A 19,654-nucleotide genomic window follows, 5' to 3' on the forward strand; every position below is an offset into this window, starting at 1 on the left:
TCAACCAGCCAAACTGCCTTGTTCAGTAGAGCTTTAGATATTGAGCCAAAAGAGTAATAAATTAGGAGCCACTGACCAGTCCCAGTGGAGAGAGACTAAACCCTTCCATTGACCCACCTGCTTTGGGATTGTCTGGGTTCTTGTCTGGATGACATTTCAAAGCCTTCTGTCTGTACGCTTTCTTAATCTGCAAATTCAAAGACACACAAAAAAGATTATGTCATGATAAGCAGCAAAACATCTACCAGTCAAATCAGCAATGAAGTGGGAAAATGTCATTGTTCCCCACAGATAAAATGTTTTCCCTTTTCTCCTGAAATGACTAAATTAGGCTGGGATATGGCTTCATGCACACTAGCATGAATAGCTAAGTATGAGCCCAGATGGCGAGTGTGGGAAGCATCACAGCTCAGGGTGGACCTGTGTGCATTGTGACTCTGGGAGGCACGTATTCCAGCAGGGGTCCAGGAGGGAAGATACAATTTGCCTCAGTCTGGGAAATGCTCCTGATTGTTGTCCAGTGAACCCCTGCTGGAGCATGCATACACATGGACAGGATTGGCTACAATGGCAAGCAACCTGGTGACAATCATAATCTTAAAGGCACATATATAATTGGCTACTTGAGCGAAGTGCATGCACACATGATTGGAGTGTGTTAGGAGGAAGAGAAAAGTTTAATAAAATTGAGTGTTGTTTTGTGGTACATTATAGTTTAAAGAACCACCCTGCTGTTCTGCAGCAGGCAAGCTAAGCAAGACACCAATGCCGAGTTGCTCAGTAATTCAGGACCAAAAGGTAAAGAGCATCCTGTGAGTTGTACGATACTTATCAAAGTTTCACGTAGAGTTGGAGAAATATCATTCCAATTGGTTACATGAGATTATATTGTGGCTACTAAGCTGTTGTTTTAGTAGCCATAGAGTGGGTCAGTGGGAGTGAACAGCCTAAAGAGATCCAACCTAAACAGTAAAGTTAACATCTTAATTACTGTACACTGTACTTGGCTACCAATTAGCTTATTACATTTGATAACATTTTAAGCAACCTCATTTTGAGAAGTTTAGGCTTCTGGCACTAAGAAGGTTAATTATGATTGTGTCTATTCTATGAACAGATGTGCCTAATTAAAATCTGTACTTTAAAAAAAATGAAACTGCGTGGTCTGGTTGCAATTGTGGTTTTGAATAAGGAAATCACAGCAATCCAACAGCGTGCCATGTGCTATTCGTTTATTATCCTTGCTTGTTTTGAACCGCAGAGGAACTGTTCACAGTGCTGCGGGGCAGATGGCACAGGCTGGTCACTGCATACCTCGCTTGAGGAGAGAGAGCCTGCTTTATAGTAAGGTGGAAGTGGAACAGAGAAGTTGGACAGCTTTCAATGCTGAGTGTGTCTGCATCGTCTGCCATTAGTCAACCACAACTAGAAAAAAAAACAGAATTGACATCCAAGCACAAGAGTTTCAAAAGCACCATCAGGATCCATTTTGAACATTCTCATGCCAAACCTCAATACAGGAAGTTCACAATGTTGTCCTGCAGTCAGGGGTGCAAGATGGTTGGCGGGGGCTGGGGGGAGACGGCAGGAACTTGCACACTAAGGTCACACAGGGAATGATGGGATTATAAACTGTCATGGACTGCACTTGGTTTTGAGCAATGAAGAACAACCCAAGATTGCTGGAAGCCTGTCAGCACTTGTGCCTCCTTGGCTGAGGAATGATGTGTCGTGTGAAGACTTGAAAGAGATAGAGAGGGAACGGACGATACATTAAATGTGGGAATTACCTAGAATTTACAACACTGAAAAAGGCCATGTGGCCCAATACTAGTGTTTATGCTAAACATAAGCTTCCTCCCACCCTTCTTTATGTCACCATATCAACATATCCTCCTATTCCTTTCTCCCTCAAGTACTTACCTGGCTTCCGATTAAATGAATCCATGCTATTCACCTCAATTACTCCTTGTGCTAGCAAGTTCCACATAATAACCACTCTCTGGGTAAAGACATAGAGTCAGAGTCATTCACATCACAGACGGCGGATATAAGGCCCATTAAGTCCATGCTGGCTCTCCTATCAGTCCCACTCCCCGGCTCGATCCCTATAGCCCTGCAAGTTTATTTCTTTCAAATGGCCATCCAACTTCTTCTTGAAGTCATTGATCATCTCCACTTCCACCACCCTTGTGGGCGAGTTCCAGGTCATTACCACGCGCCGCATAAAAAAGTTCTTCCTCATATTCCCTCTGCAGCTCTTGCCCAAAGCTTTCAATCTGTGTCCCCTAGTCTTTGTACCATTTGTTAATAGGAACAGTTTTTCCTTGTCTAACTTATCTAAGACTGTCATAATCTTGTACATTTCTATTAAATCCCCCCTCAATCTCCTTTGTTCTTAGGAAAACAAACCCGCCTTTTCCAATCTAACCTTGTAACTAAAATTCTCCATCTCTGGAATCATTCTGGTGAATCTCCTCTGCACCCTCTCAAGGACCCTGACATTCTTCCTAAAGTGTGGTGACCAGAACTGGATGCAATACTCCAGTTGGGGCCTAACCAGAGCTTTACAAAGGCTCGGCATAACTTCCCTGAAGGTGGTGATGATCCCCGAATTCCTTATTGAATTTATTAGCAATGTTCGAATGTGTTCCCTAGTATTGGACTCCCATAAGTGGAAACATCTTCTCTACATCTACCCTATCGAACCCCTACAAAATTTTATAGACCTTTATTAGGCCACTTCTCAGACCTCTCTTCTCTAGAGAAAAAAAGAGCACCAGCCTGTTCACTCTTTCTTGATAGTCCAAAAGAGATTTACAAGGACGATACCACAACTGAGGTATTATAACTATCGCCAGTGCGTCTATGCCCTTATAGTAATCATAGAATGGTTATAGTACAGGAGGTTGCCATTTGGCCTGTCAAGCCCGTGCTGTCTCTCTGCGAGAGCAATTTAGCTCATCCCGCTCCCCTGCACTTTTGCCATAGCCCTACAAATCGTTTCCCTTCCGATTCCCTTTTGAAAGCCACAAATGAATCTGCCTCCACCACCCTTTCAGCCAGCGCATTCCAGATCCTAAACACTCACTGCTAAAAAAGTTTTTCCTCATATCACCTTAAATCGATGTCCTATTGTTCCCAACCCTTCCACCAATGGGAACAGTGTCTATCTATCTACTCTGTCTAAACCCCTCATGGTTTTGAACACCTCTTTAAAATCATCTCTCAACCTTCTCTTCTCTAAGAAGAAAAATTGCAGCTTCTCCAATCTATCCATGTAACCGAGGTCTCTCAACCCAGAAACATTTTTGTAAATCTTTTCTACACCCTTTCTAAAGCCTTCACATCCTTCTTAAAGTGTAGTGCCCAGAATTATAGAGTCATAGAATAGAATCATAGATTTGTTACAGCACAGGTCATCCGACCCATCGTGTCTCTGCTGGCTCTCCTAAGGAGCAATTAATGTAATGCCACTCGCCACCCTCTCCCCACATCTCTGCACATTCCTCCTTTTCAGATATTTAGAATATTTAGAAAATGTAGAAAAATTTATGGCACAGAAAGCACTCTGCCCATCTTGTCTGTGCCGATTGAAAAATGAACCACCCAGCCTAATCCCATTTTCCAGCACTTGGTCCATATCCCTGGAGATTACGGGACTTCATTTGCATATCCAGACACCTTTTAAATGAGTTGAGGGTTTCTGTCTCTATTACGCTTTCAGGCAGTGGGTTTTCGACCCCTACCAACCCCTTGGACACAATACTACACTTGTGGCCAAACCAGTGATTTATAAAGGTTCATCATAACTTCCTTGCTCTTGTAATCTACGCTTCCATTTATAAAACTCTTTTTAAACACTTTCTCAACCTGCCCTGCCACTTCAACAATATGTTCACATATATTCCCAGGTCTCTCTGCTCCTGCACCCCCTTTAGTTTATATGGCCTCTTCTTGCTTTCCTTACCAAAATGTATCACTTCGCACTTCTCTGCATTAAATTTCACCTGTCACATATCCACCCATTCCACAAGCCTGTGAATGTCCTCTTGAAGTCTATTACTATCCTCACAGTTCATTATACCTCCAAGTTTTATCATCTGCAAATTTTATGAAGACCAGAACGGTGCTCAGTAGTCTAACTATGATCTAACTAAGGTTGTATACAAGTAATGTTGAGCTCTTTGTTGCCAGTGTAATGGACAAGGTGATGGTCTGACTGAGACCAAGTATAAAAGATTCCACGGGACAACACATGAACATCTTAACTTTTCCAGTTGATTCCATGACAGTCTACTCCTGTTAATAGTCATTTTTGAATTGAACAATCCAGTAGCACACATTACGCAATTTTAAAAGAGCACAGCCAGCTTTTTTTTTTGCAGTATTTCAATTAGAACTAAAATATAAACCAAATTAACTAACTTCAAATTAAAAGTGGCCTGTTTTTCCTTCCAATCAAAGCCAAGACTTAACATAAATAGGAGGAAAGGCCATTCAGCCCACCCAGCTCATTCCATCATCCAGGATTTCTCTTCAGCATTACAAAACTGGATTCTTACCCTAAACTAACATTCCTGCCTCTCTTTGCTGAGGAAGAATTAGATAATGGGTAGGGAGAAATTAAATGATGAAAGGAGGGATGATGGAGGTATGCCAGAAGAAGCAGGACGCACGGTTGCTTTCTATCTTTCAGATGAAGAAATACACAAGCTTTTCTCATTTCTTACTGGATGCGAGGGTGGGAGTGTGGATGAAAAGGAAATGGTTCCTAATGTAAAAAATGGGACTTCAGTTGTCTTTGCTCCCCAGCAATTGTGCAGCAGCTGGAGGATTTGGCAAACGACATGGTAATGCTCAATTTGTAATGATGAATGCCAACCACTTGTGAATCAGGTGTGTTCAAGTTTGTGGTCCTCAGCTTTAAGCAGATAAGGTTGGCCATTGTACCAGGCGAACAGAAGTGGTGGGAGATGGTGGGAACAAGGCTGGCAAAGACAGAGATGAGCACATAAAGTGAATATTTTACTGAACCATCTGTATCCTATAGCGATTATAATGAATGCAGTACGTTTTATAAGAAATTCTGATCAGTATCTATTTAACAATGTCTTACTAAACATTCCTTATACTATACTTAAGATCATATTGAATCTAAAATAATGATTTGACCAAACTTGCCTAAACTCTCAAACACCAAAATAAGTTAGTCACTAAATTATATTTCTAAAATAAGCCTAATCTTTCATAGCAGAGAAATAAAGAGCACTTACTTTGGTTTAATAAGCTCTAATTCCAGAATTCTATCCAGACCAAATAAAACATGTACTGTCTACACACAAATGTAATGCATTATAGGATCAGTATCACCATGAGCCCACCAAATTGGTATCTTCTTCTTCTTTGGCCTCCTTGTCTCGAGAGACAATGGGTAAGCGCCTGGAGGTGGTCAGTGGTTTGTGGAGCAGTGCCTGGAGTGGCTATAAAGGCCAATTCTAGAGTGACAGGCTCTTCCACAGGTGCTGCAGAAAAATTTGTTTGTCGGGGCTGTTACACAGTTGGCTCTCTCCTTGCGCTTCTGTCCTTTTTCCTGCCAACTGCTAAGTCTCTTCGACTCGCCACGCTTTAGCCCCGCGTTTATGGCTGCCCGCCAGCTCTGGCGAACGCTGGCAACTGACTCCCACGACTTGTGATCAATATCACAGGACTTCATGTCGCCTTTGCAGACGTCTTTAAAGCGGAGACATGGACGGCCGGTGGGTCTGATACCAATGGCGAGCTTGCTGTACAATGTGTCTTTGGGGATCCTGCCATCTTCCATGCGGCTCACATGGCCAAGCCATCTCAAGCGCCGCTGACTCAGTAGTGTGTATAAGCTAGGGATGTTGGCCGCCTCGAGGACTTCTGTGTTGGAGATACGGTCCTGCCACCTGATGCCAAGTATTCTCCGGAGGCAGCGAAGATGGAATGAATTGAGATGTCGCTCTTGGCTGACATACATTGTCCAGGCCTCGCTGCCATAGAGCAAGGTACTGAGGACACAGGCTTGATACACTCGGACTTTTGTGTTCCGTGTCAGTGCGCCATTTTCCCACACCCTCTTGGGCAGTCTGGACATAGCAGTGGAAGCCTTTCCCATGCGCTTGTTGATTTCTGCATCGAGAGACAGGTTACTGGTGATAGTTGAGCCTAGGTAGGTGAGCTCTTGAACCACTTCCAGAGCGTGGTCGCCGATATTGATGGATGGAGCATTTCTGACGTCCTGTCCCATGATGTTCGTTTTCTTGAGGCTAATGGTTAGGCCAAATTTGTTGCAGCCGCAAACCTGTCGGAGACTCTGCAGACACGCTTCAGTGTGAGATGTTAAAGCAGCATAGTCAGCAAAGAGGAGTTCCCTGATGAGGACTTTCCGTACTTTGGTCTTCGCTCTTAGGCGGGCAAGGTTGAACAACCTGCCACCTGATCTTGTGTGGAGGAAAATTCCTTCTTCTGAAGACTTGAACGCATGTGAGAGCAGCAGTGAGAAGAAAATCCCAAACAGTGTGGGTGCGAGAACACAGCCCTGTTTCACGCCACACAGGATAGGAAAGGGGTCTGATGAGGTGCCGCTATGCTGAATTGTGCCTTTCATATTGTCATGGAATGAGGTGATGAAACTTAGTAGCTTTGGTGGACATCCGATCTTTTCTAGTAGTCTGAAGAGACCATGTCTGCTGACGAGGTCAAAGGCTTTGGTGAGATCAATGAAAGCAATGTAGAGGGGCATCTGTTGTTCACGGCATTTCTGCTGTATCTGACGAAGCGAGAACAGCATGTCAATGGTCGAAATCTCTGCACGAAAGCCACACTGTGCCTCAGGGTAGACGCGCTCGGCCAGCTTCTGGAGCCTGTATAAAGCGACTCGAGCAAAGATTTTCCCCACTATGCTGAGCAGGGAGATTCCACGGTAGTTGTTGCAGTCACCACGGTCACCTTTGTTTTTATAGAGGGTGATGATATTGGCATCGCGCATGTCCTGAGGTACTGCTCCCTCGTCCCAGCACAGGCAAAGCAGTTCATGGAGTGCTGAGAGTATAGCAGGCTTGGCACTCTTGATGATTTCAGGGGTAATGCCGTCCTTCCCAGGGGCTTTTCTGCTGGCTAGAGAATCAATGGCATCACTGAGTTCCGATTTTGTTGGCTGTACGTCCAGCTCATCCATGACTGGTAGAGGCTGGGCTGCATTGAGGGCGGTCTCAGTGACAGCATTCTCCCTGGAGTACAGTTCTAGGTAGTGCTCAACCCAGCGGTCCATTTGCTTGCGTTGGTCAGTGATTGTGTCCCATAATTTAGATTTGAGGGGGGCGATCTTCTTGATGGTTGGCCCAAAAGCTCTCTTAATACCATCATACATTCCTCTGATGTTTCCGGTGTCTGAGACCAGCTGATTATGACTGCATAGGTGTTGCCAGTAGTCATTTGCGCAGCGCCTGTCTGTTCTTTGTGCAGTGCTTCTGGCTGCTTTAAGTGCTACGGATGTTAACACGCTGGGGTCTTTCTTGTAGTTCAACAGTGCAACGCGCTTAGCGGCTATGACAGGTTCCAGCTCTTCAAAATGAGATTGAAACCAGTCTGCATTCCTCTTCGCACTTTTGCCATAGGTGGTCAAAGCTGACTCATAGATGGCGTCTCTGATGTGGGCCCACTTGGTCTCAGCATCCCCTGTGGGAGTGTTTTGAAGGGCTTTTACAAGTGAATTTAGAAATTTCTGTAACAGCTGTGGATGAGAAATTCTGCTCGTGTTGATGCGCGGGTGGCCCTTCTGCTTGGAGTGATGCAGCTTCTTTGGTTTGAGTCTAACCTTGCGGCACACCAGGGAGTGGTCGGTGTCGCAGTCCGCACTGTGGAAGCTGCGTGTGATTTGAACACTGTTTAAGGAGGCTTGCCTTGTGACGATGAGGTCTAGCTGGTGCCGACGACGTGATCTTGGGTGCCTCCATGAAACCTGGTGACAGGGTTCAGTGTGAAAGAACGAGTTGGTGATGCAGAGGTTATGATAGGTACACAACTCAAGCAGTCTCTGTCCATTCTCATTCATCCTTCCAATGCCATAGCGCCCAAGGCAGGAGGGCCATGAGTCATGGTCAGCCCCAACCCTGGCATTAAAGTCCCCCAGCAGGAACAGGTGTTCGGTGTTGGTGATGGTACTAATAATATTATGGAGTTCCTCATAGAACTGGTCTTTAGCTTCAGGTGGGGAGCAGAGTGTTGGAGCATAGATGCTGACTAGGTGTACTGGACAAGAGGCGGTGAGCAGTCGGATGGACAGTATGCTTTCCGAGCCATTTGAGGGAGGCTCTATCATGCTGAGCAAGGAGTTCCTGATGGCGAAGCCCACTCCATGCTGTCTTGGTTCTTCAGGATCCCTACCCTGCCAGAAGAAGGTGTAGTCTTGCTCTGTTAGAGATCCACTCGCAGGGAGGCATGTCTCCTGAAGTACTGCAATGTCTACATTGAGTCTACTGAGCTCGTTGTTAATGATGGCGGTCTTCCGAGAATCGTTGATTTGTGTAAGGTCTTCCGACAGGCCAGGACACATAGTTCTGACGTTCCAGCTTGCAAAGCGAACGGCTGGTACCTTCTTTCCTTTTGTCGTGCTGTTTGGTGCGGTGTTGCAGTCCACTTTTCGGGCAATGACCCTGAGCTCCAAGCACCCATTGAAGCAGGTGGACTGTGGCGGGACAGAACCTTATTGACCGGGGGCTGCCTGGTTTGAGGCGGGCGGTAGCTGTCCAGTGAGGTGCGATGACCTCTCCCACCGACAAAGGCAACCCGTGGCGCCCAATCTCAATGCCAATTGAGCTGGACTTATAACCCATAACTGCTGCCTTCCGTGTTGTTTCGGTCGCTGTGAGGCGAATATGGAGTGACCCCTCCATGGCGCATGCCTGGGCGAATGTATGGAGGTTGAGAGTTGCCCAAGCGTCAAAACCCCCCTCTCGGCCTTTCTGGTGGGGTCCAAAGGAGGGCAGAGCACGATGTTTGGCACCAGTATGACTGCAGGAACTGCCGGAAACATGCCAAAGGTGACATATGACTGCCTACGGGGTTCTGCTCCAGATTTGTTGTTCGGGCTTACTCCCTGAGCCTTGGTCTCTCCCGAGACGCCCACAAGGCAGTGGGGTTGTTAGGGCCTCTACACAGGGATAGGAGGATGTCGGTGGGAGGAGGGGGTGCGAGGGGGAGCTGGGAAGGGGTTGCGAGGGGGAAGGGGGTGGGGGAGGGGGGTGCGAGCTGGGAGAGTGGAGTCGGGAAGGGGGAGAGGTAATAAACCATTTCATCAGTTCCCACCATCGACGTCGGGAAAGCTCATCCGCGTCCTCTGGGAGGTGAGTGACAGCCTCGGGCGCCGGTACCAGCAGGAATTCGCCGACATTGCGCTGCAGATGCTCTCCGAGCCATCTCCCACGGGCGCTTGAGAAAAGGTGCCCCGAACACGCAAAAAGCCACGAACGGCTCCTCGGACACAACTTCAAAGCACCAAATTGGTAGACACTTATCAATAAACTTATTTAGCACATTGGCACCAATACATATGGGAGGAAAAGAGAGGAAATAGAAATCCATGTGCATCATGTGTGATTCTTTTAATCTATTACCTCAAATTATTCCCAGTTATCAACACCAGTGAGACCTGCAACCCCCTGTATTTCACCCCAGTGTTACACAAACCAGGTTTGAAAGAACAGATTATTTTGTAGGGTGCTTTCACAGCTCAAGTAGACAGAATGGCACTTTTGCCCTGAAATAACTTCATAGTTTGTATGATGGCATGATGAGCAGCACTAACTGAGACCTAGAGTGGGTGATCAGCCTGCTCAGAACAACGTGTGGTGGCTATGAGAGGCAGAGTTATTTTTTTTGAAAAGTAATAATAGTGTGGGAATGGGGGGAGGCAAAACTAACCTTTTAAAGCTGTCTTCATTCTCCACATTCTACTGAAGTGCATAGACTTCCCAGCACCTCCATGTTCTGCAACCTCTATCAGCAAGAAGAGGAAGAGCTGCAATATCCTAGGTACACTCCAACTGCCAAGTTCCTCTCCAAGCCACATGTTAGCTTGTCTTGAACACACATTGCCATTCCTCATTGTCACTGGGTCAATATTCTGGAAGTCCCTACCTAACAACATTGTGACAGCGTCTCACCATAAAGACTGCTGTCGTTCAAAGGTGAATTCCCAACTTTTCAGAGCAACTGAGGGTGGGCAATAAATGCAGCCTTAAAAGTGCTGCTGATATCCCAAGAACAAATATTTTGAAAAGTCCCTGGACTGCCCCATGTCTCAGTGGCCATCAGTGCACATGGTCCACAGTGCAATCTTGTTCAGACCGAATGCACTGTGACCAAGCATTACCACGAACAAGTCATGAAAATGCTGGTCTCTGATCAAAGCTGAACAAAACCCACTAAACATTACACTGGCATAGTCTCATTTCTGAACCTTAGCTAGTTGGTTATTAATACCCTTTTACAACAAAAACACATTGCTCCATTTCAGGTACCAATATGGGCATCAACTATTTCCCAGAGAGAACAAGCACAGTTTGACACAGAGAAAAGCTCTCTCCACTTTGGTGGAATCCCAGCTTCAGAAAGTACATTGCACCAGTGTGACATATGGAATTGGCTGAGTGACAGGAAACAAAGAGTCGTGGTAATGGATGTTTTTGGGCTGGAGGAAGGTTTGTAGTGGAGTTTCCCAGGGTTCAATGTTGGGACCCCTGCTTTTCCTGATACATATTAATGAGCTAGACCTTGGCGTACAGGGCACAATTTCAAAGTTTGTGGATGATACGAAACTTGAAAGCATTGTGAACAGTGAGGAGGATAGTGCAGAACTTCAAGAGGATATAGCCAAGTGGTGGAATGGGACGGCAGGTGGCAGATGAAGTTCAATGTGCAGAAATGTGAAGTGATACATTTTGGTAGGATGAACATGGAGAGACAATGTAAAATAAAGGATACAATTCTGAAGGGGGTGCAGGAGCAGAGGGACCTGGGTGTATACGTGCATAAGTCATTGAAGGTGGCAGGACAGGTTGAGAGTGTGGTTAACAAAGCATACAGTATCCTGGGCTTTATTAATCGGGGCATAGAGTAAAAGAGCAAGGAGGTTATGTTGAACTTGTACAAGACACTAGTTTGGCCTCAGCTGGAGTATTGCATTCAGTTCTGGGCACTGCACTTTAGGAAGGATGTGAAGGTTTCAGAGAGGGTGCAGAAACCGTTCACAAGAATGGTTCCAGGGATGAGGAACTTCAGTTATGAAGATAGATTGGAGAAGTTGAGACTGTTTTCCTTGGAGAAGAGATGGCTGAGAGGTGATTTGATAAAGGTATTCAAAATCAAGAGGGGTCTGGCAGAGTAGATAGAGAGAAACTGTTCCCACTCGTGAAAGGATCAAGAACGAGAGGGCACAGATTTAAAGTATTTGGTAAGAGAAGCAAAAGTGACATGAGGAAAAACTTTTCACGCAGCGAGTGGTTAAGATCTAGAATGCCTGAGAGTGTGGTAGAGGCAGGTTCAACTGAAGCATTCAAAAGGGAAATAGACATTTATATGAGAAGGAAGGATGTGTAGGGTTATGGGAAGAGGTGGGAGAGCCAACATGCCATTTGCCTTCCTAATTGCTTGCTGTAACTGCATGCTAACTTTGTGCTCCTTGTACAAGCACACCCAAGTCTCTTTGAACATCAACACTTACAAGTTTCACACCTTTTAAAAATATTCTGCTTTTGTATTCTTACGACCAAAGTGAATAACTTCTCACTTCCCTACATTATAGGTCATCTGCCACCTTGTTGCCAACTCACTTAATCTGTCCATATCTCTTTGCAGCCTCTCTGAATCCTCTCTATTTACTCCCTGTCAATTTGCAAGTGCCCACTCTTTGCTTCCTGTCCATTAACCAATCCTCTATCCATGCTAATATATTCTCCCCAACTCCATGAGCCTTTATCTTGCCTGTGAACCTTTTGTTTGGCACCTTAGTGAATGCCTTTTGGAAATCCAGGTATATGACATCGACTGGTTTCCCTTTATCTACCCTCAAAAAACTCTAATAAATTTGTCAAACAGGATTTCCCTTTCGTAAAACCATGTTGACTTGTTCTAATCATACTATGCTTTGCTAAGTGCATTGTTAAGACTTCCTGAATAACAGATTCCAGCATTTTCCTAATGACTGATGTTAGGCTAACTCTTCTATAGTTCCCTGTCTTCTCTCTCCCTTCTTTCTTGAAAAGCAGTGCAATATTTACAAACTTCTAATCTGATAGGACTGTTCCCGAATCTAAGGAACTTTGGAAAATCATAGCGAGCACATCCACTATCTCTGCAGCTATCTCTTTTAGAACCTGAGGGTGTAGGCCATCAGGTCCAGGGATTTGTCGGATTTTAGTCCCTTTGACATCTTCTCCATGCTCCTGATCAGTGCCTTCCCTGTAGATATGGAAGGAGTCTACTTGCACACTAGGTCAGATGGCAAGCTCCACCATCTATTAGGGCCAAAAGCAAAGACAAAAACACATCAGGTCCTGATCAGAGAACTCCACTACACTGATGATGCTGCGCTAGACGCTCACATGTAAACTCAGCTACAAAGACTCATGGACTGTCTCTCCCATGCCTTCAACTTGTTCTCCTTGACTATAAGCGTCATGAAAACTGTGGTTATGGGACAAGATATTGCATCTCTGCCACTGATCACACTAAATAACAACCCACTGGAAGTAGTTAGCAAATTCTGCTACCCTGGGTCTATGGTGACAGATAATCTGTCCCTTGATGCAGAGCTCAATACATTAATAGGGAAAGCAGCTACCACCTTTGGCCGACTTACGAAACGCGCATGGAATAACACCAAGCTGACCCTTAGGACCAAGCTGATGGTTTATGAGGCCCGTGTTCTCAGGCTTGCTGTATGGATGTGAAACATGGCCGACTTACAGCTGTCTGCGGCGCAACATAGGTATATCCTGGCAGGACAAAATCACAATGCAGCAATTCTCTCAAAGGCAGCGCTTCCAAGCGTGTTGGCACTAATCAGAGGCGGCTTCAGTGGATCGGACACATCCACAGGATGGAAGATGGTAGCATACCCTAGGACCTTCTGTATGGTGAGGTAGCCGGGGCCAGACGACCAGTGGGGCGGCCAAAGCTCCACTTCAAGGATGCTTGCAAGCATGACATGAGGCCCTAAATGTCGACTATCGCACCTGGGAGTCACGAGCTGGCAAAAGAGGGAAATGGGAAATGGCGACACATCCTGTGGACTGGTGTGCACTACCATGACGCCAGTTGCTACAGCAGCTTGGCAACAGGTGCCAATGTCAAAAACAACAACTCAGTGTCACTTGGCAGCACTCGTGGCAGAACCTGTCTCGCGAGGATTGGCCTTCACAGCCATCAGCAAAGGTGCACCAAGAGAAGACACCCCACCTAAATGGATTGTTTGCTGTGTGTCCATCATCTTTCATAAATGGAAGGATACCAACCTGACAGTCCCTTAAGTTTCTCCAATACTTTTTCTCTGCTGATATTAATTTCCTCACTCTTTTTAGCCCCTAGGGTTACTGTTTATTTCTAGTATGAAACTCATGTCTTCGACTGTGAAGACAGACATCAAATATTTGTTTAATGCCTCTGCTATTTCTTTATTTCCCATGATAATTTCTCCTGTCTCTGCTTCTAAGGGACCAATGCTTACTTTAGCTACTCCCCAACATCCCCAGCATATACACCCTACTGAGTCAGCGGCGCTTGAGATGGCTTGGCCATGTGAGCCACATGGAAGATGGCAGGATCCCCAAAGACACATTGTACAGCGAGCTCGTCACTGGTATCAGACCCACCGGCCATCCATGTCTCCGCTTTAAAGACGTCTGCAAAGGCGACATGAAGTCCTGTGACATTGATCACAAGTTGTGGGAGTCAGTTGCCAGCGATCGCCAGAGCTGGCGGGCAGCCATAAAGGTGGGGCTAAAGTGTGGCGAGTCGAAGAGACTTAGCAGTTGGCAGGAAAAAAGACAGAAGCGCAAGGAGAGAGCCAACTGTGTAACAGCCCCGACAACCAATTTTATCTGTTGCACCTGTGGAAAAGTCTGTCACTCTAGAATTGGCCTTTATAGCCACTCCAGGCGCTGCTCCACAAACCACTGACCACCTCCAGGCGCTTACCCATTGTCTCTCGCAACAAGGAGGCCAAAGAAGAATTAAAGCTCTTAGTGTTTTTATATTTCTAGCTAGTTTACTCTCATGTTCTATTTTTTCCCTTATCAACTACTTATTGGTGGTCCTTTGCTGGTTTCTAAAACACTCCCAATCCTCAGACTTGTTACTGTTTTTTGCAACATTGTAAGCCTTTTCTTTTAATCTAATACTATCCTTAACTTCCTGAGTGAGCCATGGATGGATCTTTCTTGCTGAGCTGTTGTTTTTCAATGGAATCTATTTTTGTTGAACATTTTGAATTTCTTTATTTATTTATTTATTTAGAGATACAGCATTGAAACAGGCCGTTCGGCCCACCGAGTCTGTGCCTAAATGTTCCCCACAGTTCATTTACCACCAAAGCTTTTACTCTATTTATCTAATTCTCCCCTCATACCTGCATAATTCTGAAGCTTCTCCAATTAGCTGATTTCAGATCAGCATTTGGATAATACAAGAGAAGTCAGAAATGGGCAGGAGAAAACATTGGTTGATCTCAGTTGAAGACACCCCAATACCAGCAGGTCCTGAGACATTAAATATTGGCAAACCCTGCCTTGACCCAGTGTCCAACTGTATTTTGCTCGCCTGAAGCAAGTTGCCCCTCGAGAAAGTAAAGTCACAGAAACGGCAGTGTGACTGAAATGTACAGGATTATAAAACCCTCATTGTTTGCATCTGAAGGTGCCAACATCAGATTGGCTAACTCAGTAGCACTCTTGCCTCTGTCACAAAGAAAGAACTTCCATTTTTAAATTGCCCTTCATGTCTTCAGGATGTTCCAAATTGCTGCACAATGAAGTACTTTTGAAGTGCCATCACTGCTATAATGGAGAAACACAGCAGCAACATCCTAAAACAGCCAGACAAAAATGATCAGGTAATCTGTTTTATTGATGCTCGTTAGTTTTAGTTTTAGAGATACAGCACTGAAACAGTTGATGGATAAATTTTGCCAGAATGCTGTGAGAGCTCCTTTCCTCTTCTTTGAATAGTGCCATGGGATCTTTTGCGTCCACCAAAGAGGGCAGATGGGATCCTGATTTAGTATCTCATACTAAAAAGCTAATTCCTGTAGTCCAACACTCCATCAGTACTGCACTGAAATGCCAGCCTAGATTACGTGGTCCAAAATGTCTGGAATGGGACATGAAGTCAAGATTTCTGACTTAGAGACAAGAGTGTCAATGTTAAGCCATGGCTGACACTTAGAAGCTTGTGGGTTCAAGCTTTACTTCATAATTTCTGTATATAATCTAGTCTGACACTTGAGCGGAGTACTGAGAGAGTGCGGCCTTTCAGAATGGACGCTAAACTGAGGTCCCATCTGTCTGTCCTGATGGATGTGACGATCCTATGGCAATTCTTTGAAGAGCAGGGAGTTCTAACCAACATTCATCCCTCAGTCAGTACCACCAAAACAAATTAACTGGTCACTCATCGCACTGCTGTTTGGGGCAGTTTGTTGCTCACAAATTTCCATGCCACGTCGAAAGTAATTCATGGCATGGTGGGCCTAATGGAAAAGTGTCATACCTTTGCTGTAGGTGACCACTGTTCAGATAGAGAAAAGAGGGACCTGAACTCTGCATCTAACTATGCTGTACCAGACATGGAAAGTTCTCCAGTTTCAGCAGCTGTGGTGCCACAATTGGCCCCCGGTACCCTGAGCTGAGGTGGGGAAAATATTTGTTCCGGTTTACATCCAACTATTAGCCAGTGACTCCTGCTGGATCACACACATGTGTGGATAACCAATTTTGATACAGTGTCAGCACATCTAAAAAAAAAATAAAATCTGGGTTCCTGCTGTGCTACAATGAATGCATGATGGGATAGGTGGGAATACCTAATTCTAAAATGGCTTCCCTGGTACTGCCAGAGAGAAATCAGGTCAATATCTCAAAAAAGCTTTAATATAGACTGTTCAAGTAGGCAATGGACATCAAATAACCACGTTTCAATGATCTTAATTACTGGATGAACTCTTCTGCAGGTGATGAATTGAGGGGTTGTGGGGTGGGGAGTGGGATGGCATGCCAAATCAGTTGAAAGGTTCACATGCCTAACTGCCCGTCCTGCGAGGATCCAGGAATGCAATGTATCGTACAATACCTACACTCCGTCTGACTTGTGTGCTGTTGATATGCAAAATAAAAACTGAAGTCAGATTGTGAGTACAAATACCTCCCCAACTGTTTCACATTCGCAATTCAGTTGCTAAAATTTTTTCCTAAAAATGTTTTTTCGACCTGTTTCCCTGCCACCACCCCCTCACCCCCAAGAGTATTGTTAGGATATTCAACTGTAGGTGCATTACAGTTAGGCCCAATTCGTCCACAGATTTTTTTCCTACCAAAATCTATTTGGTTGAGTTTAGTGACCTATCAGCTAACTTGTGGATTGAATCAGGGAACGCCCTGTATGGTTTACCCGTTCGCCCACTAGTACTTCATTGCAGTTACTTTGATACAGTTTTGTGCTGCACTGAGCTCAGGCCAAGTAACTAATATAATACTGCCTCTGAGATTTTGGTCATTTCTGAGTAATGCAGGGATTCAGTTACTGAGACTGTGCTTTTTCATTCCACTACAGTACCAATTCAAGGAGAGCACTTAGGAGGGTGTGCTGCTGAGATGATGGATCCGAAAGGAACACAAGGTTGGAGGAGAACTGGTCAAAAAAGGATGGTCGAAAATGGGTGAGTGGGCTAAACAGAGTTTTGTATGTCCAGTCACTCATGGGACTCCTTCTGTTTTTTGAAAAAATACTCAGTAAACAAAACTTTTAAAAATGGTTAAGGTCTTGAAACATGTCAGAATTACCACCCTTCCTAATTCACTCCTCCCATGTACCCTCAGCAATGATGCTTCTTGCCGGGGTACAGTTCCCCAGCAGCAGTTAGCTCTCCAATACCTCACCCAGGTGGACATTCTACACATGTGAAATTAAACAGTGGATACTGGCAGACTACCTGAATGTGGCAGCATCATAAGCCCAGCTTGATCCTACCTTCATCATTAGTCCACATGTTCATTGAACTCCGCATTTTGGCCTTTACAACTAGACTTTTTGCAAGAGAGGAGAAATCTCTCCTCCTTCGTCCAAGGAGTTGTGGTCAATTACAGTATCCCAGGTCTGCCCTGGACAAGACCAGCTAACCCAGCACACATCAGGGACTTAACCTGGGACCTTCTGGTCCAACTGGTTCAGTACCAGATCAGCTGTTACATTTACCTACTGAAGTATTTAACTGCACCTCACCCAGTCACTTCAAAAAGAGAGACACACCTAAAAAAGTGTCTTTTATCTCCTCTATTTCTTATTTAGTCCCCAAGGTTAGCTGCACCATCCCTTTTAGCATAAAGTCAAGCAAGTGACACTGTTATGACCAGGTGAGAAATGTGTCTAGGGGTCTTTTGCTGTCTTTACCTGGTCTTATTGTAACAGGGTTTTATTTTTAAACACACTGTGTTTTGATCTCCCCCTTTTGACCCCTTGTTCACAGCTTTCCAATTATAAGACAAAGAAACCAATTCACACAGGTTTTCTGAAGTTTAAAGATGAAATTTTATTAAAACTTAAACTCTAATACGGTAAATGCCTACAGATATATGACGTGCCCACACTAGCATGCACACACACAAATAGGGACAGAAAAGAGAGGAAAATATAGTTTTAGGGAGGGAGGGGGGGGGGTGTTGAGGCAATATCAGAAGAGTTTTTTTGTTTACTGTGCTTTGAGCTCACTCGATTGTAGGTAGTCTTGCTGTTCTTCAGGGCCCAGTGTCCTTCTTAAACCTTGTTCCCGTAGGAGACTTTTCTCTCTTTGAGGTTCACATGTTTTCACAAGGTAAAGAGAAAGGCAAGGTCTACAGTTTTTTTTATATAGTAAGCAGTTTTTTTTTTCCAGAGAATCAAGTTCCCTAGTATAAATAATCTCTAATTTTTGAATAATTTAAGGTAGTAAATTAAGGGTAAGTCATGGCAGGACAGCTCGGCAGTGTGGAGCGTTCCTCTTGTGCAATGTGGGAAGTCAGGGACACTTCCAGTGTCCAGGGCGAACATGTGTGCAGGAAGTGTCCCCAGCTGCAGCTACTTGAAATCTGCGTTTCGGATCTGGAGCGGCAGCTGGGGACACTGTGGAGCATCCACGTGGCTGAGATCATCGTGGATAGCGCGTACAGGGAGGTGGTCACACCGCAGGGAAAGACTACTCAGTCAAAAAGGGAATGTGACCACCAGGCAGAGTAGAAGAACTAGGCAGGAAGTGCAGGAGTCCCTGGGTCCACCTCTCTTTCTAACAGATTTTCGACTTTGGATACTGTTGGGGGAGACAGCTTCTCAGGGGAATGCAGCAAAAGCCAAGTCTGTGGCACTACGGGTGGCTCAGCTGTACAGGAGGGGAGGAAAAAGAGTGGGAGAGCTATAGTGATAGGGGACTCCATCATAAGGGGTACAGACAGGCGTTTCTGTGGCCGCAAACGTGACTCCAGGATGGTATGCTGCCTCCCTAGTGCTAGGGTCAAAGATATCTCAGAGCGGCTGCAGGACACTCTGAAGGGAGAGGGTGAACAGTTAGAGGTCGTGGTTCACACTGGTATTAACGACATAGGTAGAAAGAGGGATGAGGTCCTGCAACAAGAATTTAGCGAGCTAGGTAGCAGATTAAAAAGTAGGACTTCAAAAGGTTGTAATCTCTGGATTAGTCCCGATGCCACGTGCTAGTGAGTATAGGAATACGAGGACAGAGCAGATGAATGTGTGAATGTGTGGCTGAAGAGATGGTGCAGGAGGGAAGGCTTTAGTTTCCTGGATCACTGGGTCTGTTTCTGGCGAAGGTGGGACCTGTACAAGTCAGCCGGGACCAACACCCTTGCTGGGAGGTTTGTTCGTGCTGTTGTGGGGGCGGGGTTTAAACTAATTTGGCAGGGGGATGGGATACAGAGTGGAGGTACAGTAGTGGGTGATGCACAGCCAAATATAGAAAAAAAACGAAGTCAGTCTGGAAGGCAGAGCAAATATAGACCTGTTAAGGCACAAGTAAATATTGCAAGGCTGGATTGCATCTATTTTAATGCAAGGAGTCTCACAAGTACAGATGATGAATTGAGGGCATTGATTAACACATGGGAATATGATATTATTGCTATCACAGAGACATGGTTGAGGGAAGGGCAGGACTGGCAGCTCAATATTCCAGGGTATAGAATCTTCAGGCGTGACGGGGTGGGGGGGGGGGGGGGGGTCGGTCAAACAGGAGATGGCATTGCACTATTGATCAAGGAGTCAATTACTGCAGTAAGGAGGGATAATAACTTAGAAGGTTCCTCAAATGAGGCCATATGGGTAGAACTTAAAAGCAAAAAGGGGGTAATCACTTTGCTGGGAGTGTACT

The 19,654-nt window shown here is 45.2% G+C and overlaps 1 protein-coding gene across 2 annotated transcripts in view; it reads right to left on the bottom strand.

Annotated features, from left to right (window-relative positions):
* Window positions 1-19,654, bottom strand: part of dnajc17 (DnaJ (Hsp40) homolog, subfamily C, member 17) — a 197,614-nt gene that overhangs the window by 147,898 nt on the left and 30,062 nt on the right. For both annotated transcript variants that reach the window (XM_068039660.1, XM_068039658.1), the window contains exon 2: window positions 118-187. In XM_068039660.1, the coding sequence (XP_067895761.1) occupies window positions 118-187 (70 nt within the window). The remainder of the gene's footprint in view (window positions 1-117; window positions 188-19,654) is intronic.

The sequence above is a fragment of the Heterodontus francisci genome, chromosome 9, assembly GCF_036365525.1.
Source record: "Heterodontus francisci isolate sHetFra1 chromosome 9, sHetFra1.hap1, whole genome shotgun sequence".
NCBI lineage: Eukaryota > Metazoa > Chordata > Chondrichthyes > Heterodontiformes > Heterodontidae > Heterodontus > Heterodontus francisci.